This window comes from Neltuma alba, unplaced genomic scaffold, assembly GCF_004799145.2.
Source record: "Neltuma alba isolate B1F8T4 unplaced genomic scaffold, ASM479914v2 tig00012996_pilon, whole genome shotgun sequence".
Taxonomy (NCBI): domain Eukaryota; kingdom Viridiplantae; phylum Streptophyta; class Magnoliopsida; order Fabales; family Fabaceae; genus Neltuma; species Neltuma alba.
In genome coordinates this window covers 337594-365121 of record NW_021637347.1, presented here as the reverse complement: position 1 = coordinate 365121, position 27528 = coordinate 337594, and the positions used below count along the sequence as shown (strand labels likewise).

The 27528-nt window shown below is 37.3% G+C and overlaps 4 protein-coding genes and 1 pseudogene across 4 annotated transcripts; 3 read left to right on the top strand and 2 right to left on the bottom strand.

Annotated features, from left to right (window-relative positions):
- The first annotated feature begins 1292 nt into the window (after positions 1–1292).
- Positions 1293–1851, top strand: LOC114733369 (defensin-like protein; annotated as a pseudogene).
- An 868-nt stretch (positions 1852–2719) lies between these two features.
- On the bottom strand, positions 2720–11454 carry LOC114733368 (uncharacterized). The gene is made up of 10 exons (XM_028920833.1): positions 11225–11454; positions 9135–9369; positions 8924–9010; positions 8668–8837; positions 6858–6997; positions 6112–6289; positions 5425–6007; positions 4915–5027; positions 3788–4031; positions 2720–3172 (listed from the first exon to the last, which is right to left on the bottom strand). Exons 1-10 carry the CDS (start codon positions 11392–11394, stop codon positions 2945–2947), a joined length of 2148 nt encoding a protein of 715 aa, XP_028776666.1. The 5' UTR covers positions 11395–11454; the 3' UTR covers positions 2720–2944.
- A 2113-nt stretch (positions 11455–13567) lies between these two features.
- Positions 13568–15594, top strand: LOC114733395 (trihelix transcription factor ASR3-like). Its single transcript, XM_028920853.1, has 2 exons — positions 13568–14240; positions 15275–15594. The coding sequence occupies exons 1-2, from the start codon at positions 13568–13570 to the stop codon at positions 15592–15594; spliced, it is 993 nt and encodes a 330-aa protein (XP_028776686.1).
- Positions 15595–19221: 3627 nt separating this feature from the next.
- On the top strand, positions 19222–20810 carry LOC114733353 (histone-lysine N-methyltransferase ASHR2-like). Its single transcript, XM_028920813.1, has 2 exons — positions 19222–19936; positions 20075–20810. The coding sequence occupies exons 1-2, from the start codon at positions 19477–19479 to the stop codon at positions 20503–20505; spliced, it is 891 nt and encodes a 296-aa protein (XP_028776646.1). The 5' UTR covers positions 19222–19476; the 3' UTR covers positions 20506–20810.
- A 1242-nt stretch (positions 20811–22052) lies between these two features.
- LOC114733361 (probable uridine nucleosidase 2) lies at positions 22053–26499 on the bottom strand. The gene is made up of 9 exons (XM_028920820.1): positions 26364–26499; positions 25955–26070; positions 25737–25796; positions 24935–25120; positions 24748–24852; positions 24521–24617; positions 22947–23054; positions 22739–22874; positions 22053–22254 (listed from the first exon to the last, which is right to left on the bottom strand). The coding sequence occupies exons 1-9, from the start codon at positions 26410–26412 to the stop codon at positions 22146–22148; spliced, it is 966 nt and encodes a 321-aa protein (XP_028776653.1). The 5' UTR covers positions 26413–26499; the 3' UTR covers positions 22053–22145.
- Between the last annotated feature and the right edge of the window lie 1029 nt (positions 26500–27528).

Genomic DNA, 27528 nt, shown 5'->3' with positions numbered 1-27528 from the left:
TTTAAAATATTTTTACTAAGTGTACAAGTTAAAACTACAATTTGATAAAATTTTTAATATGTACAACTACTATAAGAGCTATATTAAAAAATAGATAAATATAAGAGACAAAATAAATTAGGATCTTATATTAGAGAACCAATTAAAAGTCAAACTAGCTCTTTTATTATGGATCGATAATAATAAAAAATTATTTATTGTAGACTATAAATAAAAAACATAATTTATTAACAGGATTATAAAAGCATGAGTAAACTGCTTTAGCTTGTTGTGTCACAAACCAGCTTCTTCCATTTCACTTCTACCCGCTTCCTCTCAATTTGCAAGTTTTGATTCGTTTAGTTATATTAATTTTTAGTGATTTAAACTTATTTATTTTTAAATTTTGATATGGAAATAAAATTTTTATACAATTTCAAAGTGTCATATTTAAATATTTTATTCAATACATAAATCGTGCAACAGAGAGGAAGAAAGGAGGAGACCCTGCTGGCTGAGGCTGTCCTAACTTAACCACAGGTCTCGAGTTCGAGCTGTGGGAATGCAGCATCCTGAGGGGCCAGAGGGCGCCGACCGAAAGGTTCCTTGCAAGCCCTCGATCCGGATTAGTCTGGGGACGTTGTCACGGCTGAAAGACGCCTATTTCCCTGGGATACCGGAGGAGAAATCCAAAAAAAGGAGGAGACCCTATATAGAGAACCTAATATACACACACATATTTCTCATAGGCATGTTCCAGATAATGTTGAATGTTGAATGGTATTTGGGTAAAAATAAAATATAATTTTAAAAATAATTTATGATATACAAAATAAATATATGAAAAAAAATTTATCTTAACTTGCGTGAAAACATTTTTTAAATCTATTTTCGAGTGTAACCAAACACCCTCTTAATATTTGGAAACCTAAAAAGCACTTTTAAAAGGTATTTTTATTCAAATCGAAATAAAACTTTTATCACATATTTATTTTTTTATATAGTAAAATCACTTTTAAAATTATGGATAATTTTTGTCCACCCTGATAGTTCAAACTTTTGAGAAATAAACTATTCTTGTAATGAGTAGAGATAATTATATTCCTCTCATCCTAGATATAAGAGTCACCCTCTACCGTAAAAGCAATATATTTGGGGGGGGGGGACCAAAACATGGACGTAGACCCCGCCAAAACAACGACGATGTTGTTATTGTTTTCATCTGTTTTTCACCACCCTAACTTCGCTATTTAAGACCACCACGTCGCCTCTTTGTATTGCGTTCTAAGGCCCTTCCTTTCATATTCTCAGACATGGCGAAATCTGTGCCTCTTTTTCCACCATTTTCGTCCTCCTTCTCCTTTTGGTCGCCACTGGTACGTATCTCTTGGCCACTTCTTCCTCTAACCAGTATTTCTGTACGTATGTCTTGCTTGTCCAAGCAGAAAAAGATTAAGAGTTTGTTACGTTTAAAAAACAAAATGCTATCTCTTTGATCTGTAACGCTGCTGTTTTTGTGTTATGTGTTGATCAGAAATGGGGCCGATGGCGGCAGAAGCAAGGACGTGCGAGTCTCAGAGCCACCGCTTCAAGGGGACCTGTCTGAGCAAATCTAACTGCCCTCCGTTTGCCAGACCGAGGGCTTCCCCGACGGCCACTGCAGTGGCTTCCGTCGCCGTTGCTTCTGCGACAAACCATGTTAGGGAGGGGGTCCACTATCTGTCGTGTTTGTGCTTGCAAAATAATGTTATTGACCCTTTCAGTAACTGTAACGTTTCGCTCATCATTTGTCTAGTCTTTGGTTCCTGCGTGTTGGAAGGTTCTTAGGTGAAGAATGGCTGATGCTGTGAAAGTGATATGAATAACAATGGACTCCTTTGTTCATTCTCGTTCTCCTTTTGCTTCTACTTTATGCATAATTAACGGATTATTCATCTGTGGATATGCCTTCACGTGCATCTTAAGCAACCGTCCTTCGGCAATTTTTAACCATTATTTTAAATCAGAGCCTTTCCACAAGTTCATGTCCTAAGGCAGTTGAAGACCTCAGTGATCCGTTCTGGCTAAACAAGTCATCCTTTCATATGCTTGACTATTTTTTCCTCTTGTTCCTAGTTTTTTCTCTCGTTTTGGAACTGGAAACTGGGCATCATCCGGAATGAAACTTAATCAAAGATTTCATTACCCCAGATTTTTATGCTGCAAGAAGACCCCTTTCTGTAGCTTCATTTCCATCCAACTCCTCTTTGGAGTCTGAGATTTCTTCCTCGGCGATGCTCCAAGGAAGGGCCTGTTAGGCATGCCCAAGGTTTCATGTGCCATAATTTCTCTACGCCGTTTCCAGCTGCTCCCTCGACAAGGCTTCCGCCGTCGGCCCCCGTCGCCGCCTCCAACGGCTTCCCGTCCGACGTCCTCCTGGACGACTCCGTTATCGTCGTCGTCGTCGTCTACGTCCCGCTTCCAAGCAGATATCACGTGCATGTCCGTCCTTGTTACTCAGAAAAAGCTGTAATTGCTGCTACTGCTCCAGAAGCCTGTGGGCCCTTTCATTTATAGAAGGAACATGAAAAAAATTGAATCATGAAAAAATAATGTCTAAAATAGTAAAATTGTTACTTTAAGTGGTAGTCAAGTTTATTATCTTGTCTTTTTTTCTTCTTTTTTCCCTCATTTTCATGTGATGGACCATCCTTCCTTAATTATTCAAGGGTAGCATTGGGTAAGAATAATGCAGTAAATCCTTTATTGGCAGTGTAAAACATCAGTCAAATTGAAAGAGTCGAATTGTCAAGTGTCAACCCAACACTCAGGCCCCGTATCCTATAACATGAAGGAGGAAAAGGGGAAGCACAGAAGGCATATGTGAGCAAAGCTGCTGCCTAGAATGAACACTTTAAAAATTTAAGAACAAAAGAATACAAGCACATTTTAAAACTAGAATTCATATAATACATGAAAACATTTATCATTTAACTTTCTTGCTGTCATCAGGCTTAATAAGCTGGACAGGAGCTGCTGGTATCCTTACCCACCATTCTTTAACCCGCCTGATCCACCTCTCACTACTTTGTTTCCTACAAGGCATCTCCCTCGTGTATAACTCTACAAACACCACCAAAATTATGTGTCTGAGAGGAATAAAAGCTATCGCTGCAGCCATGAAAACCAGCAACAATGCAACCTTCTCCGTAGCCTAAAGGACAAACGGATAATTTAGGGTGAGAGGGAATTCCTCCTGTGAAAACATGTGTGCATTACAAAAACTCCCATCATTTAATCACGCATCTTATGATAGAGCTGAATCAATAGGCTTTATGAGAAAATAAAAAAGCAAGTCCAAGAATTATGACATCAATTATGGAACAAGTATTCCTTTACAATCATTCTTCACATATGATGCAGTAAGATTGACATTCAGATTTTTTGTTTCGGTGCCAAATAAGAGATTCAGGTACATCATGGTTGTATTAACATATTTCTTTTAGATGTGTAATGGTTACTTGGATAGAAAGGTTAACTGTTCTAATCGAGATTATTTCAAGTCTGATTTCCAAATTCTCCCTCTTTCTCCATGCTGAGGACATGTTAGTTGGATTACCACAGTTATCATTTTTTTTTGGGGGGGGGGTCCCGTACCCATGTACTAGAAAAAAGCTTCTTCATTCAAAGTAGATTTGCACAATGCAGCCCAAATTAAGCATAGGCTATGCACATTGAGATATAGCACAAACCTATATTAAAATGCACACTGTCTATCCATCATTTTAATATTCGCCCTATGGAAATGGACTATGACTAGGATACTCACTTGCGGTAATAAAGCGAGTAGCAGAGCTCTTATTTTCAGGAGAGTAATATTTCCAGCTTGAACAAGTGATTCAGCTTGGGCGATGGCTTCCTGTAATTGTAATAGTTGTTCTACTGCATTTCGATTTGGGGGAGAAGTTACTGTAAAAGCTCCTATTTGTCTTCCACTGTTGAAATGCCTACGCCAGAGCATCAGACTTGCAAAGAACACTAAAATCGACGGCAATATGTACCGGATCCACCCCCTGTACAATGGAAGGCAAGTTTAACCCAAGAATATCATTATTTAAAGTCATCGCTGCTTCATCATGGGGCCAGTGAACATTTTGAATGAAGTTAAAGCACTGCAAGTTATTCAATTTACCATTAACTATAGAAACCATACAGGAGTTTCAGGTAGTGACTTCCAGAATATTGGGTAACCATGCTAAGGTACAACAGTTCATAATACAGATCCACTTTTCGGTAGTGACTATACTATTAAAAATCAAGAAGTAAAATAAATGACAATGAAAGATCAACCAAAGTTGTCAAAGGCACTTGCTCGCACCAAAAATGCTCATCACCTCTCATAGTGGGAAGGCAACGCCCTCAGTCAGGCGCCAAAAGGTGCTTGACTTTGGGGCCTCTTCGGACAATCTATTGTGGCAATCTATTGACCCTGGTCGCTCTCTCTCTAAAGACTTCACGGTGCTTTCACCCCGGGAAAAAGGACCTTGCGGTACGTACTTTAATTCATTTGGCATACTAGAAGCCGCTGCTATTCTTCGAATGATAAACCACCATTAACTACGACATACGCTAAGCAGCTATTAGGCTGCCTTGCTTGCACCCATCTTAAAAACAACCTTCACATATATCCATTTTTATGAGGTCACTTGCGATGAGTACCTTCAATATGAAAAACCACCTTATAAAAATATTCAAAATCAGCACGGGCTCGTGTCAAAACAGAATGTTACCACATTGAAAAAAAATACATTTCTAAACTGGACCCCGACAATTTTCAACGACAAAATATTTTTGTGATGTAGATCAGATTGACATTTCTATCAAAGGCAACCAACAAACACACATTCTTTTATGTAATCATGCTCACATATGCTGGAATTCCAAGAAAACAATTACCATAAAATCACGTAACAGGAGAGTAACAAAAATGATCCTGATCTATAGAAGTCTTTCCACGAGGCTAAAAATCGCAGACGACCAGCAGCTTCAATGACGGGGAATAATAGTTCCTGCAAGAAGTAGAGAGAGTTATCCATATCTAAATCAATATACTGCTTTGATTTTCTCTCATCTTCAAGAAAACACCTTATCATGAGTTCATGAGAAGCTAAACCAGTTAATGGATAACTAAACTCATAGAGCATATCTATTAGATTATATTTTCAAGGTACCAACGAGGAATTCAAACTGGGCTTGGATATTAAGAGGGAAAAAAAGAAAGAATTAATTCAGTTTTTGTTCTTATAAATACAAATTAATGCACCGCGAGCATTTTCAGTGCTGAGTTTGAAGTTCTAATTAGAGTATAACAAAAATCTTCGCAGTCTTTAGTTTGCTCTTTTCTTAATACCAGAAGTATCTGTTGTTTCCGCCAATAGAACTTTATGAAATGAAAATCAAATCAACCTTCATTACTGCAACATTTGCGTCAATGCCTTCAACCTTCACTTGCTCCACTGTTGCTTGTGCAGCTTGCGCCCTTCCTGTGTCAAGAAGGGATTTTTTCACTGCCACTTCCAATTGAGTTGTCTCACCGACCCGAACATCACCATAAACAGCTGCTTCTTCATAAATATCAGCTTCCTTCAGTGGTACGAAACCAAGACGAGCAAGTGTCAAAACAGATGCCAGGGATACCGCCTGTTGCATCTTAGTATCTATGGTACCAGAAACATGTTTATCAGCAACAGAAGTCAAATAACTAGACAGAGTTTCCAGGATGACATCTCCCCCAGGAAGAGTTTCAGCGAGGTTAAATGCAAGTAAAGTTTTATAGTGAGAAGAGAAATATTGAAAAGCATCTCTAACTGCACGATATCGGAAGATCCCCAAAATAGCCCTCGCTAGTGCTTCTGATTTCTGAATCTCTTCAAGGTTGTATTTCCTTATAAACTTATGAGCACGAAAGATCTCAAGACAAATCTCCAACCAGTAGTCACGACGCAAGTTTGCATTAAATTCGGGGAATTCGAAATAAACAGGCTCTGCTCTGTCAACACATGGAAAAGTCATGAAAGGTAAATCGAAAAGGAAGCCCGTGGTGATAACACATATTGACTACTTGTTAGTTATCTATATCACCAGATAACATACACAGAAGTTGACTTGTACATCACAGCTTTATCAAAAAGACGAGCACCAAGGGGTCCGGTCAAGTCAGGCTTTATGACCTGTTCCATATCCATTTCTAAATCATATCGAACACCTTTCTCATGCAACCCAACTCCCAGAGGCTCGAAGTACAAAGCATAATTGGTGAGGATCAATCGTCCTACAAAGTAAATAGAATACATACATACACACACACACACACACACACACATATAGATATAGGCAGTATACGATAAGCAATAAAAGCCAACCTAAACAAATAATAGTACGAAGAGAACACACTCCAGACAGGCGCTCAACTATCAAGAGCTTGAAATTGAGGCGACATGCAGCACATCATTTGAAATTACCATATAGCTGCCATGGTTATAAGCAATAAAAAGCACAGCTTGCTTTAAGCTTTGTGCGAGCACAAGGCCCACTTTCTTGGAAATGCATTTTTGTTGACTAAAATATCCCTAACATTCTTCAGTTTTCCCTCTTCCATCCCACTTTTCCCAGCTCCCTAACCTTATTTGTTTGAGCCCCCTTCAATGCCCTTTTGGGAAAGAGAAAAATGGGACGTGATGAAAGCTCTTAAAGAGAGGACAATTACAAGCTCACATGTTACCTTACCTGCTAATCAAGAAGGATTGTCTTATTGCATAAATAATGTTCTAATCAAAGATGACAACTAGACTCCTTTCGTGCGTGACAAGCAACCCATTTTGAGACTTCCAACGACTCACCAGGCCACGCAGAGATCCCTATGTGTTGCAGAACTGGTTGAGTTGGATTTGTTCCATCAAGATCAATGACAACCTCCCCATCAGCAAGCTGAAGATTCACCGTTGAAGTGTCTATCACATGTTTTGAATTCTTTATGACTCTGCATAAAGCTTCCTGTTAGAAAGAATACAAACAATAACAATCACCAATTGACACAAGATGCATTGGCATCATAAAAACAAATTTAAGTACCAGATTGTCCAAACATTTTGCTTTACCGATAATTATCAAGCCAATTATGCTATTCAAAAGTTCTTACTTGACCATAGTTGCTAAGTGCTAATAGATAGCATAAGTTGATCCTTTAAATTAAGCTAATTATATTTTTACTAAAGCTTTTGGTTAAAGGGACTTCTTGAAGAGTAATTAGCCAAATTCCAGTATGGCAGCCATCAATATAGCAAATGACATTGTCTAACACGACCCCAAAAAAAACACTGCAATAAACCAACGCTTCATCAAAGAGGGTGAATTCAGAAATTATTGACTTTGCATACATCCTAACTAAGACTGAAGTTGTGGATGTCTTAACAAAGGCCCTAGCCCAAGTAGGTTCGAAAAGCTTGGATGCAAGCTGAGGTTGATTGTTATCTGCTCCTCAGCTGGAGCGGGGAGTGTTAGCATTCAGTATACTGCAACCTTTATCTATGAAAATGCGGTCCATTGCAGCCGTGGCTTAAGCCTAGATCTTGTGCAATCTGGGTCAATTCTTTATGAAGCATTTAAGTACGGTTATTGTGTTTAATTCTCTGTTTTCCTTTTTTTTTTTTTTTTTACACCTTTCCTAGATATTTGACTGGCGCCTTGTGTACTGTTATTGTCTTCCTTTTCTTTTTTTTTTAAATCTTGTGTACTGCAAATTTTAAGACAACTTTAATACCTTAATTCCTATTATACCAAGCATCTATTCCTATAATGCATGAGAATTCCTCACATTATGATACATTAACCAAGATTGAACAATGTCATTTTCAGCATCCCACGTGGCATAATTTTGCTCAACGAAGCATGGTGTAGCAGCAAATCTAGTGACATATTAAGCGTTGCCTCTACCTTGCACAAAAAGCATCACATTTAGGGGCCCAAATAGGTCCAAGGAAGGTGTGCAGTGTGCTCAGGCTTGGGAGGTAGGGTAAGACAAAACAGGATAACTTACAGAGCATATAAGGAGAGGGTGAAGAGAGAAGGGGTCAAGTGATGGACTTGTTTAAGAGTCTTAGACTCTCAAAAGCTTGAGGTGGGCATCTTAGAAATCTTTTCCTTTCGTTTTAGCTGTGTTTTACATCATTTTGTAATTCTCTTGGCTATATTCCTCCACTACTACTGTTCAGACGGTGTAAACCAGCCTTGTGACATAAAATTTGCCAGAATTATCATTGGGTTCCAACAACTTTGGTATCAGATCAGGTTTTGATATGAGGTATGATGGCTACAAGGATTAGTGAAGAGTTGAAATCAATAGGCGTGCATATAGCAGTAATTCAGTCTATTTAATGAAGCTGGGTTATAAGTTGGATGGGTAGTAAAACAATAGCAGAAACGGCAAGTTGGACAATTTACTACGCTATCTTATTGAAGTTACAAGATGCTTATATACACAGTAGGGTCTTCAGCTTTTCCCAAAACAGAAAAAAGGTAGCGAAAGGAACATAATACAATCCATTCATCATTAAACTTAAATTAAGAGTTTATTGTTGCTAAAAAAAACTCAAATTACTTTAGAGTTCAAACTTAAAAAAATACAACCGCGCTGGAGAAAAAAGATCATACTTATCAATGCTCCTCAAGTATTTGTCATAAACAAGAAAATGAAGGCGGTGTCCTGAAGAACTCGTGAGTGCATCAAAAAGATTGTGGACAGTCATTATATCAGCGACAAGAACACAAGCAGGAGTTATACGGGCAAAGGCTTCCGGACCAACTGTCTTGTCAGCATCAACCTGATTAAGAGGAGGAAAATGAGCATTAAAGCCCATGAATCATTGGTGAAACTTGATTAGACTGGGGTGACGGTGGCAAAGAGCACCTGAAGTGCCATATTTGTGGAACTTGAATAAAATAAGGACCCCTCATCTTCATCCACCATTTCGGACTTAAAGCAAGAAGTAGTGTCCTGCAGTTGAGTAGGTCGCAGCATGGTCAGAACCCAATATGTAAGAAGTATCATGTATTAGAGGAAAATAGAGTTCTATTGCATCTTACAGATGCTAAGACAAAGAAAGAATGAACTGTCTCACATGTTGTGGCGGATCACATTCAACGTTGGGTGCCTCCCAGGCGAGCATCATGTCATAGGTCAAACGACGAAATTCCTTGTCACTTAAATAATCTTGACTTCGACTAATTTTTTCAAGTGCTTTATAGGAGCAATACTCTAAGAGATTTCTAGCATAAGTCAGAAGTTCTTTGACACCAACTGGGAGCTCAGAGTCAAAGCCATGTTGCAATTCTTCTGTGGAGACTTGAAGAATTCTACAAAAGTTGTTAAAATTTGGTGATGGCTAAAGACTAATAATTTTTGCCGAATTTTAAGCAGAAGACAAAATAAGCATATGAGTTCAGATTTCAGATGTGGCCAGGCATATCCAGAAAACAATATTCCATAGTCCTACACTCTACTAGATCTTATCTATGAGACACACTTTTGTTGATAAAAATGCTTCCAGACCATACTTTTTATTCCATTTCTACGCTTCTCTTTACTCACCGGCAACACCTGCCATTCTCTTCTGATAACCTCTGAACTGTCATAGTAATATATTAACTTCAAATATCATATTTTAATAAAGATGTGAAATATGGACAAATGCAATCCGCATTGGCCCGTATCAGCAAAATTTCAGCATTTAATGCCAGGAGTGAGTCCAAACATATTGCTCATAATTTACATTAGAGCCCATTTAACGGTCTAAATAGACTCAAAATGAAATCAAAGCACTTGATACACTGGACTGAGACTTGAACAAATAAAACTACCCATCTAAAAGTCAAAAGAGTTACTAAAGAACAGGGCTGACGAATTGCAGACTTTCAATAAAGAATTTAAGCTATCTTCTCCAGTTAGAATGATTGATGTTTCCAATATAATGCAACCATATGATCACGATAATAAAAGAGAGCTTTAAAAGAGGAGTTAATAACTCAACCAAGAGTTAAAAGTGGAAATTATCTCACTTTCGAGGGAGGATAAATTAAACTGCAAAAAAATCTCTAGGTAAGCCATAATGAACTCCGTTAGCCATTTGTCTGGTAAAATACGGCTAAATATCTATATCCATGAGATGAAGATAGGAGTAGTTAACTCATAACAGAGACTTAAATTAAGCCACTCATGAGTTTTCGCTAAAATTGGAGGATCAAAGCTCGGGGGGGAACTCTGAAGAGGTATTGCTAGAGAAGGCTAGAGAGAAGCTTAGAGGAAGTTCTGTGAAATAGTTTGCCGAAGAATCCAAAATCTGCTGCCAACCACCAAACTTCTGCTTGTCTCAAAGTAGAATCCTTTTTTTTTTTTTGGCAGGCAAAGGATAGATTTTGAGTTTTAGATTACTTAGTTTTTCTCTAAACTAGATTTCTAGATCTTCTGAAACATTGTTTTTCCAATTACGTTTTAGCATTATGCAAAATCTACCGATCTGAATTTTCCCCGATCGCCTGCTTTTAAAGAAACCAAATTTGATTAAGGAAGAAGGGAGATAAAGAGAACTAAGAACTAGGAAGGCAGCGAAATTTGCGGTAAAGTATTATAGTTTGATCATATGATTGAAGCTTTAAGAGTCAAGCCTGTGATAAAGGAAAGCACGATGAAAGTAATTTTAGAAAAGGATGTTTCATAAAGACAAAAGGACACAGAATTTAAAAACAACATGCTGATTGAAAAAAATTCAAACGAATAATAAACTGCATTTTCCCGTCATCTCTATACATTCCCTTTCCACCCAACGTTGCATATTGCATAATATATATTCTATATTCATTCTAAAGAAAAACAAGATTGAACTTTCCGATAACACGAACTCGAGTGGCAATAGAATAACATTATTCTTCCCCGTCTCGCATTGTCAAACTCACACGCTCTATCTATTCTTTTTCCCTTACTAGATGATAACATCATGCATGTTAAATGTAATCAGGCTCTGCCGTAGGCGGTTCAAGCCAGCGTCAAAATAATTTAATATATAAATGGAAAACAAAGAAGAAACAAAATGCAAAAAATCCATGTTCAAGCGCAAAAGTAGCAAGATAATACAATCACAGGTTAAGCAATGCATCAACAATACGCATGAAGTAGATATCCCCGGGAGAAAGAAGAGGAAGCAGCAAGAAGTACTTGGAACAGCGAGAGACGACGGAGTTAGCAAGGGGCGATAGCTGAGGAATGAGGTTGGGAGAATCGACATCTTCGGAAGAGGAAGACTTGTTGCTCTGGAAAATTGATTTGAAAGGCGTGCTATGATTTCCTGTGATATTCTCCCACATCACCGCCATTGCATTCTCCATTTTCTTTCGCAGCCTAACTGCCCCGCGCCAATACAGAAAACTGATTCTTTGTATTTTAATGTTTTGATCTGTGTCTCCTCCAATACGAACAGAGTTTTTTTTTTAATTTATTTTTTTAAAAGACAGAAACAAACAAACAAATCTTCTTGTTTCTGATGGGTCAAAACGGGCCACGCCATTATATTGGTTGACCCAAAATGGATCGGGTTGGTAACTAGTGGTTATTAAAAAGATGGGGGAAAAACGAATGGGTTAAGTCCAGTAAAATAGTTAGTTTCTCCTAACGTGACAAAATTTTTATTAAGAGAAGTATCTATATTTAGTAGTCGATAATATCTCGAATAGGATTGTCTCTAATAAAAAAATACTTATACTTTAACAAAAAAAATGGGAAGAAAATAACAGAGACATTTTTCAAGATTCCGTGACATGGGAAAAAAATTAAAAGTAAAATCTTTAAAAGATCGCAGGTTATGTTGTTTTTCAGAGTTAACACTTAGCATTAATAGTGATTCCCGGGTATTATTTATGTTTTTTAAAAGCTAATATTAAATTAAAAGGTTGTGACATTAAAAGAGACTCAGTTGTAAAAATAAATTGGTGACAGCCTTTAACTAATAAACGATTAGTTGAAATGGTAAGCGGTCTAATTCCGTAAGAAAGATGACACAAATTTAAATTTCAAAAAACGCACCTGTTGAGAGGGTTTTAATATTATCACTCCTACTCTAATAAAGATTATTTTTAAACCCAAAATATAGTCACAGCTTTAAAATTACTGCTGTATGCCAAATAATCAAGTAAATATAATAAAGTTGGCCAAAAAAAAAAAAGATAATAGATACAATTACAAAGCATCCAAAAGGAACTAAGGGGATGTTTGAATGTGCTTTAGAAGTACTTTTTCGTAAATCAAGACAAATTTTTTTACATATTTATTTTGTACACTATAAAAATATTTCTAAAATTATAATTTGATTTTCATCTAAATGTCCATGGAGTGGGAAATTATATTGACCTTCTGCGGTTGTTATTCTTAGAAGTCTTTAATTCAGAACCTCACATTAACACCCATGCACGTACATTAAACGCACAGAAGATCAAAGAAACTGCTTATGAAAGATCATTGACTATAGCTAGTTACCTAGGGCGATGGGATTATAAACTAATGCCCGAAGAACGATTTGGGAATGGATATAAATATATATATATATATATATATATATATATATATATATATATAGAACACCCTGCATGCTTCAGGATATTGGAAGCCACACACCCATACATGAATACTTGATTATTAGGCCTGCATAAAACTTGAAAGTGCTAATTAACCATATATAGTTAGAATGTATTGTAGATATATATATATCAATATTACTCTTTCAGTCTTAAATATAAGACCAATTTTATAATAATTATATTATAAAATGAGTCTTATATTTAGAACTGAAAGGAGTATATATTTATCTTGGGTAAGATCATGGACGGGACTTTAAAAGGAAAGAAAAGGGCAACCAGGTGTGTGAAGGGCACAAGAACTACAAGCTTTGGTACGAAAGAGCCGAGAATCTTGAGGCAGTCAGACTAGGGATTTTGCTAGACGTATATGTACAGATTCACAAACATCAACTTCCAAACTATATTTATTATTTGTGTTTGCTGGTGTGCTGAATTGAAGCTGTGTATATTTTGGACAAGTGTGAAGAAGAAAACTTTGACTACCAGTTATATCTTGTTTCAACATAACTTTTGCATTTTGTAACGTTTGTCTACTGTGGTTGATAAAAGTTAAACAAGAAGTACTGGTATTGAAGAAAATAAAAAGTATGAATGAACAAATCAGGAGGAAACTGAAGAAGGGATTATAAATGAATGATGCGCATTTGTTTAGTGAGTGTGTACAGAGTAGCGAGTAGTACTCGTCCATATTGACACAGTGGAGGCACGTGAATTGAAGCCCGACTTTACCATTACCCTTTCATACTCCCCACTTGGCACCTTTTTATTCCCAAATGCTCCAAATCATTCACCTTCACCTATTCCTCTCTTCTCTCTTCTTCTCTCTTTCACCCCTTCCTTTCTCTCTCTATCTCTCTCTGCAATAACAACAACAAATACCATTACTTTCCCTCTCTCTCTAAATCTAATCTAGTCGTGCAATAAAACCATGGCAGACCCTCCCACCACCCCAATTCCTCCACCGCCAATCTTACCGGACCCTCACCGTCAAACCCTCCATTTGCCTCTCATTCACGGAGGGGCAGCCGCGGCCGCCGCGCCGTCCTCCTCCACCACCCCTAACACCTCCTTGATCCGAGAATACCGCAAGGGTAACTGGACTATTCAGGAAACCTTGATCCTTATCACAGCCAAGAAGCTCGACGACGAGCGTAGGCTCAGAAGTTCCGGCTCAACCCCGCAAGAGCCCTCCAAACCCGGTGCTGCATGTGGTTCCGGCAGAAGTAGCGGCGAGCTGCGGTGGAAGTGGGTGGAGAACTATTGCTGGAACCATGGCTGCTTGCGAAGCCAGAACCAATGTAATGACAAGTGGGATAATTTGCTTCGTGATTATAAGAAGGTTCGTGATTACGAGTCTAGAGCCGAAGCCTCCTCCTCCGGCGACTTCCCTTCTTATTGGACCATCGATAAACACCAACGAAAAGAGCGAAATCTTCCTTCTAATATGATCTTCGAAGTGTATCAAGCCATAAGCGATGTGCTTCAGAGGAAGCACGCTCACAGAAGCAGCCCACAACCGCCATTTTCACAGCCACCTCCCGTGGCATTACTAACTTCATCACAGCCAAATCTCGTGACCGTAATACCAGCACCCCCACCCCCACCACCTCCTCCTCCGCCGCCCCCGCCTCCGCCGCAGGCCCCGGTTGGCTCTACCACTCCGGCTGTTTCAGGTAATGCAGCAATCAATGTGCAGCCTATCGCTAAGAATGCTTTTTTTCGGTCTTTATTTTATGTATTATTTGATCTATTTTTTTTCTTCCCAGTGGTGGTGTGAGTTTCGGTCAAACTTGCAGAGTCTGTGAACTCTGCCACATTTAATGGAACCCATTTACCTATTTGATTCCGTACAGTGAGTGTATGTTAATTAAAATACGTCCCACAGTTGGGAATATTTGCTTACCGTTCGATCGACCCACTAAAGAATCTCTGAGCCTATCGTGCGGTAGACGATGCGGATGTAACTTTTTTGTGGTGCAGAGCGAGACCTATTTGTGGTCTCTTACCCCACTTTGCTCGCAGCACAAAGATTCGGATATTATATAAAAAAATAATTGAGAAAATTGTGTGTAGTTTTTCTGTTTTTGTTTGTTGGTATTATTATTAAATTTTTTATTTTATGTTTCAATTATTAATTAAAAAAAGAGCTCCATAGTACAACCACACAGACTAGTGTGCAGAAGGCTCCTACCATCTCATGATTGCTTTGGATTTTGTGGGCTGTCCAAGAAAATAGATTCTAAGTTGCTTAATCCTCGTGGGTGTGATAATTAACTTGTATTTTATATTTATTTTAATACTTAAAGTGTCAAACCTAATTACCAACTCAATCCTAAGTAACGAAACCTCAAATCCAACCATTAATTAAAAATTATTATTTCATTCTTTACGTACCGATTGTACTCCCCAATAAAATCTCATGCAAATCTACACTCACTCGATCACCCCCACATTTTACTTATTTTTTTAATTGCATGCCTGGTGAGTTTCCATTTCTTTTTCTATTTTATTTCACTGTACATCCAATCATAAGCTATGCATGCTTAGGGCAAACCCTAGAGGAGGTTTCTGTTTCTGCATCGGAAGGTTTAACTCACTGGTTTATTCATTCTTGCGTCTTTGATTTGATTATGTGCAGAGAGGTCTGATTCGTCGAGCACAGAGTTTTCAACTGAAGAAGATCAGGATTCTGAATCAAAACGAAGGAAGATTCGGAATCTGGGATCTAGCATAATGCGAAGTGCGTCGGTTCTGGCCAGGGCTCTTCGGAGCTGCGAAGAGAAGAAGGAAAAGCGGCACCGGGAAATGTTGGAGTTGGAGCAACGGCGGCTTCAGATTGAGGAACGCCGGAACGAAGTTAACCGGCAAGGAATTGCGAACCTTGTGGCGGCGGTGACCAACCTCTCCGGTACTATTCAATCACTCATTTCTGATCGCCATACTGGTCAAAGATGATGAATGAAGTTGGAGTTTGGCTACATGCACATGCATGCATGCTTGCCATATTCTGCGCATTTATGTGAATTAAAAAGAAATCAAATATATAAATTCATCATATCATCGTCGCCAGCCATTCTTTCCCACATTAATTTGGTTTCGGTAGTTCTGATTCATCATCATCGTCATTTGTCAGCCTATTTAATGATCCATTAATTCTTTGATGAACATACATTTTCAAGGGACATTTTACTTGGTGATCGATTATGTAAATAATTAATTAATTAGTGATGTGTTGCATTAAGTAATTTGCTCCTTTAATTTCTCTCTAATTATCAAGGCATGTGTGTGTATTATTTTTACATTTTAATCACACGGGAGAAGGTATTATATATGGCAATGCAAATCGGAGGTTTGAATTTTCGAGATTTGAATGTTTGCTTGAAATTAAAGTATATTGTACAAGTCTCACCCTTAGCATTATTACTTTCTTTTCTTTTCAGTTCATCATCATCTGAATTATCAAAGCACACTCACCTTATCTTATGCATGCAATAATGGGGAAATAAACAATAGGTGGAAAACAACTTGTGAAACGTACTAATAACCTAAATCTAAGCCAAGCATGTTGGGCCACTTCTATATATAGTGTAATTTGTGATAAATTTACAAATTTTGAATCATATAAAATCTAATTAATCGGTCATAATATAATAACAGTACTGATTGCTAGCTACCAGAATTTAATTAGACTTAATATTGAAAATTAGTTATTGATTACTGATAACTATCTGTGATGTTAAAAAAAACATCGACAGGATGCAATATAACATTTATTATTTATGAACAATATATATAACTCATTTGTTAAACTTCAAATCATTTACAAAACTTACTTACCTCTGAGTTAGTATTAATATTGATGTTAATCGATGGATTGCATGGTACATGATTAAAGGAAGATGAGCCAAAAAACAATAACTGTTAAGAGAAAAAGGGAATCTATTATCTATCATACCTTTGTACCCTCTGGCCTCTTCCTTGTTGCATGTTATGTGTAATTACTTGTTGGCCATTGAGGATCCACTATAATTGGAAAAAGAGATAATCATAAAATATGAAGTTAATAGTTTGTTTAAAGGTTGTTATGTCCGAATGTTTGACTAATTAATTTGGAATATGACCTAATATAAAAAATGTTTTTTCATTCTATATAATAAATAGGTCATATTTTTTAATGAAATTCAATATATGTCTCATAATGTTCATGATTTCAAATGGCCTATCTTGTTAAGGTGTTTTACTATTATATATATAGATATATATATTTTTGCCAGCATTATCTATAGATATATGATATACCTGTATCATATTATTGGTCAGTCTGAATTCAAATTAAGGAGGATCTTGTAATGAAATCCCACATTTATAATGGTGAACATATATAGAATGTTTTGAAAAAAATTTTAAAAAAAGAATACAAATGTAATGATTAAATATATTTTGTATAGGATCACAATAATATACTCCTATTTATAATGCACTAAAAACATATTTCGTGGGAATCAAGAAAACACTCTTAAATTTTATTAACTCTATTTTAAAATTTAATAACTTTTTAATCTTGCCCCCTATTTAATTATACATATTTAAAAATATAATAATCTATACAATAATAAATATAAAATTTATGGTTATATAAAAAATTTTAATAAATAACTTATAAATAGAATCAAAATTTATAATTTTTTTTTTACTGTCTTGAAAATAGGATTAATAGAGTGTAAATAATTGAAGAAGCAATTTGGTTCTTGCGATAACAAGGGGAGTTAAGGGGTAGAAAGGGAAAGAACGGGAAGAAGGGGGCACCAAAGAGGAAGGGGGCTGACAAGGGTGGCAGAGAGGGGGAGGTGGGGCCAGTCAGTCAAAGGGCATTCAGTCAAATTGCTTTTGACCGCATAGTTCAAGGGGCCCCACCCACATACGCCAAACGTATGATATCCCCAAGTGCCCCTCACAGCTTCTCGTCCCATCTCTCTCTCCCCTCCCCACCTCCCCTGCCAGTACGGATTCCCAGTCCCCCTTTTTCAGGCATCTTTAACTCTCCTATCCTGCCACTTTATCACCGACATCACCCTTCCTTCCCTTATTTCCTAAGAAACAACCCCCCCCCCCCGCCAAAAACAAAAACAAAAACAATTATTAGGTTTTAAAAAATTGACCAAATCCATATCCATATAACATGGGGGGGAAAAATGTCATTTAGACGCCTAATTTTTCATAATATATCTATTTTTTATTAAAAAAATTGGTGACTAAGATCATATGAGAGGGCATCCTGTTGGATATTTAAGCACTCAATTATGTGCATATTTTCTATTGCCAACATAATTATGTGCATAAGAACATGAGATACTTATATGTGGTTTAACTAATTTTAAGTGGCTATTTAAATTAAAGTAAGCTAATTTAAATGATTTGGTATTATGCGAAGCAAGTATGTAAAATAAATTTTATCTAGTAAAACAAGTTAGCTTATTTGTCTTGATATAAGAAAATATTTTAGGTAGAAAATCAATATACTTAGAGTATTTATCTTCAATCAAATGAAAAACAAGTGAATTTTTGTAATCATTCTTTGATCCTACAATTAACTCTTTTTACATTAACACACCGAACACGTGCAGATTTCAGAAATCGGATTCTTTGAGAACTGGGCTTATTGGGCAGAGTAGGAGACGCATGTCCAACATTTGGGCTATCTTGGCTGGGCTGATACTAATATAAAATTAATGGACTAAAGTGTAACTTTGTAGAATTGTAGGCCCAAACCGAGGCCCATTTTCCAAGCCTTTTTTTTTTTTTGCTCTTTCCGGGTGAATAACTATGCAAAGTTTGAAACCCTCGCTGCCGGAGAGGGACTATCTTCTGCTTGCAGTGCCAGAGACGAACTAAGGAGCCTTTTAAATCCTGTCTTCTTTGCAAACTTGTAAGTGTAGCTTTTAGAAAGCTGATTAAGAAGACGGTGCTTGGGTTATTTAATTAAGGAGAGTGAATTCTGATTGCATTTCAGCTGTTTGACGGATTGTGGGAGATAGAGACATTTCCAGGGAGTTCTTTTTATCGTGGCTATTTAATGGCCAGGAGGTTTAAGGTTATATGTTGTTATACGATTTCTTTTATGATGACTTAGACCAATGCATGTATGTTTTTGCCGTGTGGGTGAGAGCTGTTATGACCTTTATAGTTTGTGATTATGAAGATGTCAGCTGCTCTGAATTGGATTGTCTGAGTTATTGCACTTTACTCTTGTTGGCTGTTCATGCAGGCAAATGAAGAGTAAACTTGAAACTTCTGGTTGTTCTTGTTGTTGTGACTTTTTTCATCTTGCTTTACTAAGACTGACAGCTTGCTAACAAATGTTTGCAGCTATTTTGGCTCGTTTGAACTATTCCTGCTCTGGAAAAAGGAGGGCTGGTTGTGTTGTTCAAGAAAGATTGGACAAAAAAGTTGTCTGTTGGATATGTGGTAATGTCCAGTGTGCAAATACATTGAAGTTGAAACGCTTGCTGGGCTCAGATTCTATATAAAGATTATCAGCATCCATATAGTACCTATTTATTTGTGGGAATCAAGCAACTGCTTATTTATTTGGAATCAAGCAACTGCTAAGTATTTTGCAAATGGCATTGACTGCACCAAACCCCTTTTGAGGTTGGAGGAGATACAAGGGAGAGGAAGGGGAATGGTTGCATCTCAACCTCTTCAAGCTGGCCAAGTTGTTCTCAGAGATTCTCCCATCCTTCTGTATTGTTGCCTTTGATCCCTCAATCATCATCCATCTCCTCTTCTCCAGGCTTCTGCGACCATTGTTTCAGAAAACTACCGGGGCCATCTTCCATGGGCGGTCCTTCCGCTTCCTCAGTTTTGTGCCCTTCGTGTCGCCACCATCGTTTTTGTAGCCCAGAATGTCTATCGATTGCCCAAAATACATCTCACACTTCTTGGGTATGTCAAGCATTATCTCATCTCCGAGCCAATTCTGTGCTGGTTGAACAGCCCCTTGAGTGTCAAGTCCAAGTGCATTTTCTCATTGCTGCCTACAATCTTGCCAATGTCTCCCCTTCGGCCTTTCAAACTCTGCTTTCTCTTCAAGGTTCTCCTGATGATACTACAATTGCTTTAGCTCAGTTTCTGCACCCCCTTATTACGTCACTCCAACCGTTTGCTCCAACTAGTCATCAGAATGGATTTTCCTTGGAACTCACTGCTGCCTTGTTGGCCAAGGATAAGCTCAATGCATTTGGCTTGATGCAGCCTTTCTCTGAAGATAATGACCAGAGATCTGTCAGAGCTTATGGTATATACCCTTATGCCTCTTTCTTTAACCATGATTGCCTTCCTAATGCCTGCAGATTTGATTATGTGGATACTAGTGCGACAGATGACAAACATAACACTGACATTATCATTAGGATGATTCATGATGTTCCTGAAGGTAGGGAGGTCTGTTTGAGCTATTTCCCTGTGAATGAAAATTACTCTAGAAGGCAGAAAAGACTGGCAGAAGACTATGGCTTCACCTGTAAGTGTGATCGATGCAATGTTGAAGCAAATTGGTCAGACAACGACAGTGTTGAGGATGATGCAGAGGATATTGAAGAGTCAATGGATGAGGACGAATGTGAAAATATGGCGGCCTCTGACACCGAAAGCAACCCGCAAGGAGATAACAGTGATTTTCCCCATGCATATTTCTTTTTGAAATTCATGTGTGATAGAAAGAACTGTTGGGGTACTTTAGCTCCTTTACCCCCACAGGGAAATTCTCCATCCAATGTTATGGAATGTAACGTCTGTGGCAACTTGAAGAGCGATAATGTCCTCGATGGCGATGGAGGACAAGATGGAGTTTCCATGGAGGACTGAGCACCTATGAACCCACTTTTGCTATCTCTATAGATAGTCATTTTCTTTTCATCACCTTATTTCTAACTTAGTTATTTTTGCACACTCTTTTTTCTTGTACAATTTTATATGTGGTTTGAGGAAGTTTGGTGCTGTTGAATGATGTTAGGGAATAACTGTCGAAGGCACTGGCAGGTTGTTTCAAAGTTACTTCTTTACAGAGGTTTCCGTTGAGAATGCCTGCACCGATGAGGGCGGGAAGAGGCCTTCATTCAGGGGATGGCCTAGAAGTTGATTTTAATACAGACATCAGATGCGTTCCAACATGATAGTTTTCCATTCTCTCTTCCATTCTATTTTTGGACGCAGCGTACCTACGGTCATCTCAAGCACCTCTCTCTCTCCCTCTCTCTCGCGCGCGCGCGGAGCCGTGCTCGTTTCTACCCTGCAAATTCCATAATTTGGGTTGCGTGGTCAACATTTTATCTGCAATAGAACGTACCGTATGGGTTTTATCTTATTTGAGTAGGTCAATAAACTCTCCTGCTTAAATTTAACCAATACTCTAGATCCTTTCTTTTTTTTTGGGGCGGGGGGGGGGGGGGGGGAACCAATACTCTAGATCATGTAGCGTTATTTGGTTATTTCACTTGTAAAGAGCTTAATAACGCCACATTGGCTAATTCCATCGCAATTTAACTTTGTCGAACAAGCTTTAGCGGGGCCTATACCATGATACCGTTGATAGTTTCACCCCCCCCCCCAAAAAAAGAAAAAAAATACAAAAGGATACCGATGATATATTTGTTCCGGCATAAAAAAGTCATTAAACCATGCTTCAATTTCAATTCTAGTACTTGCTTGTTCTTCAAAAGGTAACATCATATACCATGATAAAAGGTAATAGCCATTCATTTATCAAATCAATTTTATAATAACCAACGGTTTTTGACAGTTACATCGAACTCGACTCACTTGAATGAATGGAGTTAAGTTAGATAATATAGAGGTAAACTCTTCAAAGAATTTTTTATGCGCAAGATTCAGATTCAAAATTTCGCTCAAGAGGAATTAAACTCTAAATCACGTGAACCAGCTGTGAATTGCAGGTGTTTATTAATTTATGAATGTAATATTTAGTGATTATGTATCAGCAAAGTCATCTTTAAATTTTCAAAACCAAATCAAATTAACTTCCATTGAACGTCTTAAGAAAAATTAATAATGTTAAAATAAAGTGAAAAAAAAAAATAACAGTTTGACTTTTTTTCACCGATAAACAGCACTGAATCATCAAAAACACTTGACCCAAATTAGCAAACCAAGCGGCACTTAAAAGTGCAAAGAAGTTTATTGGCCTAAAAGAAGTACAAGGGAGTTTCAAGCCATCTTAAAGGCCTTATTAGTTATTAGCTTTAAATCAATTTTAAAATTGTTTCAAACCAGAAACTATTTCACCAAAAAAAAAAAACCAGAAACTACTAGGGAGCTTTAAAATCAGTCAGATAAACCAGCAACAAACCCCAATGCAGGCATTCAAACTGAACCAAACATACAATCTCATTCTGGCTTTGTGAGTTTGTTTGATTCGCCTTGGTTTCTGAGCACCTCCAACCCCTGTCCTCTTCAATTACCATCGAAAATCTTCATGGTTGGTTGGTTCATGAATCCATAAGACGATCCATTACCAGTTTAACAACAGCAGGAGCATCAACTGTCACAGCTACTTTGACAGATGGTTTATCCGACCACTCAGTAACTTCACCAAACCTGGTTTTACACCAAAGAAAGCATATATACAGCTATAAATCATTTAAGGGGGGAATGCAATGAAGAAGATAAAACTACAATAGAAGTATGATCTAAGAAGCACCAATACATTAAAAAGGTGGCTTATATCAGTACCTATACTGTATCTATGCATTGGGATTGTGGGACTTTTTCGTTTGATATATTTCAGAATGTTTAGAAATACATTTGTGCATTTAGAAAGATGTCCAGACATATCGAAACAGCTCAATAACCCCAAAAGGACCTTTGGGAGAATTTCATCTCAGTAAATTTATATTTTTATTCATATCTTGTCATGGACATCTTATTTTACATCTGAAATCCTCCTTAATCACCCTTTTGCTGAATTTATATAGTATTAGCTAATACTTATCATTGGATGGGCCTACATATATCAAAATTAAATAAGATAAATGGTTTTGCCCTGAATTCTCGAGGGACAAAACCTCATGGTGATACTTGCCTTTTTTGCTTATTATACAGAATCGTGAGTCCCCTCGTGATGCCATTAGTTTGGACTCTAACAGTACCCTCTGCGTAAGTTAGGAGTGAAGGATTAACAGCTGCAAGAAGGGTCGTTGGGTCATGTAGGTAAACGCCTGCATATAAATCAATTATAATTAAGAAGATCATGGGATCTCTCAGTTCTTAAGCCAATCAACAACACAAACCTGCAGTGTCATATGCCTCAAAATGATAAGAGAAGTACACGTCCAAGATTTTGTTCAGGTATTGTGCAAATTTGCCTTTCGAACTTGCCAACTTCTCTCGATCAGCAGCTATATAGACATTGGTAACAAAAACATAGATGAATGATGTTTGCTATAGCATTTTTTCTAATCTGATTATATCGTTCAGACTGATGCCAAGTTCTCATCAATGGCCAAGAATGTATGTTCCAAATTTTAGGTAGAAGTGTAGAACGTCAAATCTTATCACAAGCCCAAAAACCAAAATGTCATATGCTGACTCTATGTGGACAAAGGCGCAGTTCCCAGCAAGAAAAGAAATTACCTTAATTGCCTTGAACTCATAAATCATGAGTTTGGGCAATCCTTTAGGGTTCTTCCAGCCAACTTCAAATCCCCAAGTTGCCTTGAGAACAGTTTTACAGTGAGCATCCTCCCCTTATAATTACTTACATGACCTAGGTTCACTGAGACTATAGATGGGTTGACTCCAACTCATAGCCTTCCTTAGTTAATGTGAGCAAAAACTCAGCCTTGATGGGGAAAAGAAAACATATTTTGGTGCTTTAGGAGGAGGAAACATTCAACATAAGCGCACCGTGGGAATGACAAAGAACTAGAGAGATGGAAATAAGGCTTCTTCACTGCAGAAACTCAACCTGTGAAGCTAAGCATATGACAAACTAAGGGTGAGCTTGTAGCAACCCTATAAGAACTGGGCACATGTCTCTTCAAGGATGTCTACCAAAACCTTATTACCAGCCCTACTTCCTTAAAAGCTGCATAATTTTCATAAACACCAATCCATAAGGTCGCCACTTCCAAAGTGACATCCTCTATCTTCTAACTTGGTTCTCAGTATCAAGCACCTCCAGGAAGCTGGGATTGACCTTCACAACTAACTTGGCTAAAAATAGTCCTAATGAATCCCTCAAGAACACACATTCACAAGAGAAAGAAAGAATGAGAATTCTGAGCAAAAATATCAAGACCAAGCTTGTATTGCTCCTCTGTTCTTTGTAGCTAGTACCTACTTCCAATCTCAATCCTCGATTATTGTTCCCTCCTTTATCATCATTGAATCCCCATCCAGTCTGTTCCCAAAACTGGTTTGTACAAGTTTATTAGAAAAATAGAAATTTGGATACTTAAGCGTTCAGGACAAACACAGCTTGTTCATTAGAAAATGATGGGCACAGTTCTGTCAAATCGTCCGTTAAAAAAGTGAATTTTTTTTGACAGTGACAGGACACTAGGACTAATTCATTGGAGAAGACGTTCACAAGTTCAATTAGACCGGGATATTAGTTGACAATCTCTCGAAAAAAAGAAAAAAAAACAGTGGCCTTAGAAACATCCATATGGAGTGTAACCTGATTAGTGATAAAGGGTAAATCCTGAAAGAAAAGGCCCAAAAGGAAAAATTTAAATTGTTGATGAAATTCTTTTGCAAACCGCATAGGATTTGTACAAGCAAAATTATCAATGCAATTACAGATAAAAGTTTATATAATTATAACGGAAGAGAATGAATTGGAATTTGCCAAAGGGTGTACCTGTCAGGACAACCTGGTGCGTAACATTTATCCCTACTGCAACAATGTCTGCCCCACTTGTGAATACAACATCCGCAGCATCTGGGTCGCCAAATATCTGAAACCGAATATGACCAGTGAATGAAAAAATTTCAGAACAGTAAGAAGCGCAGGCAGAGAGAAGCCAACAATAATTTATACATTCAAGAAGTAATATTTGGACTTTCAACACATGAAAGAGAACTCACATTGGCCTCGGCAGCTGGATTTACATTGCCATTCACTGCAAAAGCACCGCCTAGAAGAAAAATCTGGCCAATGTTTTTGGAAAAGTCGGGATCCTGTTGGATAGCCTATACGAAGAGACATTTTGTCATTAAATAATGAAATGCGTAAAGGGTAGCAAGAAAACACAAGATCATCCATATATCAGACCAATGCAATATTTGTAAGCGGACCCAATGCCACTACAGTGACTTTGCCAGGATTAATCTTTGCTTGTCGAATCAGAAAATCAACAGCTGATTCTTCAATATGCTTTCCTTTAGGTGGAGGGAAATTTTGGTTGCCAAGCCCATCCGCCCCATGGACAAAATCAGCAATACGAAGCTTTGTTCCTTTCTTAAAGAAATGAAGATTAAGACAATAAGAAGTATAATAAGTACAATAACACACAAATTTTAAGCTGTTATTGAAAGACCAATGCAATATTTGTAAGCGGACCCACCACTACAGTGACTTTGCCAGGATTAATCTTTGCTTGTCGAATCAGAAAATCAACAGCTGATTCTTCAATATGCTTTCCTTTAGGTGGAGGGAATTTTTGTTGCCAAGCCCATCCCCCCATGGACAAAATCAGCATACGAAGCTTTGTTCCTTTCTTAAGAAATGAAGATTAAGACAATTAGAAGTATCATAAGTACAATAACACACAAATTTTAAGCTGTTTATGAATCCTGTAAATACTAGTATTACACTTCGTTCCTTCTTTCTTTCTATTGAGGGGTCCAATTACATCGTACTCGGTACTACTCGCAAGGAACAAACAAGTGGTAAATATCTAGTTACGATCATTGTCGAACAGGTAACTAAGTCAGCATATATTCTTCAGTCATTTAAGATACTGGGGAATCAAATGAAGCCGATGGTAATGGTAGTTGGGGAATCAAATGAATTTAAGGGCACACAAATCAGTGATCGCATAACAAAATCAATCTGACAGAGAGGAAGTCCTCACAGTTAATGTAACATGGGAGCCTTCAGCCACTGGTATATCAGTTCTCCCTGCAACCTCCAACTACAATGGACATATTACACAAGTAAGGACGTTTCTAACAGAATGATGGAAGTCAACAACTTTATACTCGTTTATCCATAAAAAAGATCAACAGACAATCCAATAACTGTATCATAAAATGCCGCCTAGAATCAGAGAAGCGAATCCCATAACATTACCAAATGCAAGGCATTTCTGGTGGCCAGGGTGGTGTAAACATTTCCGTAAATAGTCGTAAGTCCAATGACCTCCAGCTCAGGCGATCGTAATGCCAGAAATATTGCCATGGCATCATCTACATGAAACAATTGCCATGACTTTCCTCTCAGGTCAACAATCTTCATGAATTCTAGCATTTTATATCAACTACCCAAAATGGACCACAAGAATGTTTTCTCTCTTTGTGGCCAACTGAAATGAAAGAATTCCAAAAAGAACACATCCAGAACTCATTAAAAGTCTATTATATGATAAACGTGCGTAATCTTTTGCCTTTTCTGATGAGATAAGTTGCGGTTTTTCCTTTCAGCGCAAAAAAACTGTAAGCAGTTGATGAAAAGGATTCTATTGAGAAATGAGAAGACCTACCAATGCCGGGGTCAGTATCTATTATGATCTTCTTGGGTTCAGACGCCATGACCGAGAATTCAGAAGAGGAAAACGAAAGATGAAAATTCAAAGGCCCAAGTACTGAATCTGAAGGAAATGTACAGTTAAAAAAGCAGAAAGACTAAGAGGTGAAGAGGTTGGTGAGAAGAGAACCGATCCGGCAAGATCCTCGACCCGAACTTTTGTTCTCTTAACCAACTTCTCCTCCTTCGCCAAAATTATAAAGTACAGTAATTCTCTGCTCGAAGAAGAATGTTGAAAAATTTATAAGTCTTTGCAGGGGCATCTTATTTTTTTTTTTTTGGCTCTTTTTATATGCACACATAATTTTCATTAAACTATTTTGATTTAATATTTCAAATTCAATCGGTAGGGGAGTATTAACCTGACGGAACTGTTCCATTATTATTATTATTATTATTATAAGTAGACAGAAGATGTCCACGTGGCAAAGAGAATACCGAAAAGGATAACGCCAAATGATTTCGGTGGCGCGAAATCACATAATTATTCGTTGTTGTCTGGAAAATTGGAATGCCGCATCAGATCGGCATCAGTCCCCGGATCCGAAGAAGTTAAAGGGATGTTTGGATAACTAAAAGTATTTTTTAAAAATATTTTTCTACGTATTTATTTTATATATCATAAAAATATTTTTAAAATCATAATTTTACTTCTAATCAAACATTAGAATAACCAAAATGAAAAAAAAAACTAATATTAAGTGCTATAACTTGCCCTGATTTCAAATTAGCACCCACAGTTTTTATTTTCTTCAATCAACTCCATATAAAATTCAATACGTAAGTTGATCATTAAACTTTCATGCTACTGGTTGCAATCAAGTCATTATAATGTCTACGTAAGCAAATAGAGTGAGGATTCTGGCAAAAAAAGAATTGACATACATACATAAGATAGTAATAAAAAGAATTGACATATATTTCATTTTCATACTTATCACAATGATACTTGCGTATTCATCAGAATAATGAAGTACGGATAATTTTGAATTTAATTTCGACTACTTCCATTTTATAATTTTCAAATAGAAAAATTAATTTTTATAAAGTAGTAATTTTAAAATTAATTTATCTACATTTTTATCATTTTTTTTTGGAGATTAGAAATTGAAGTAAGTATT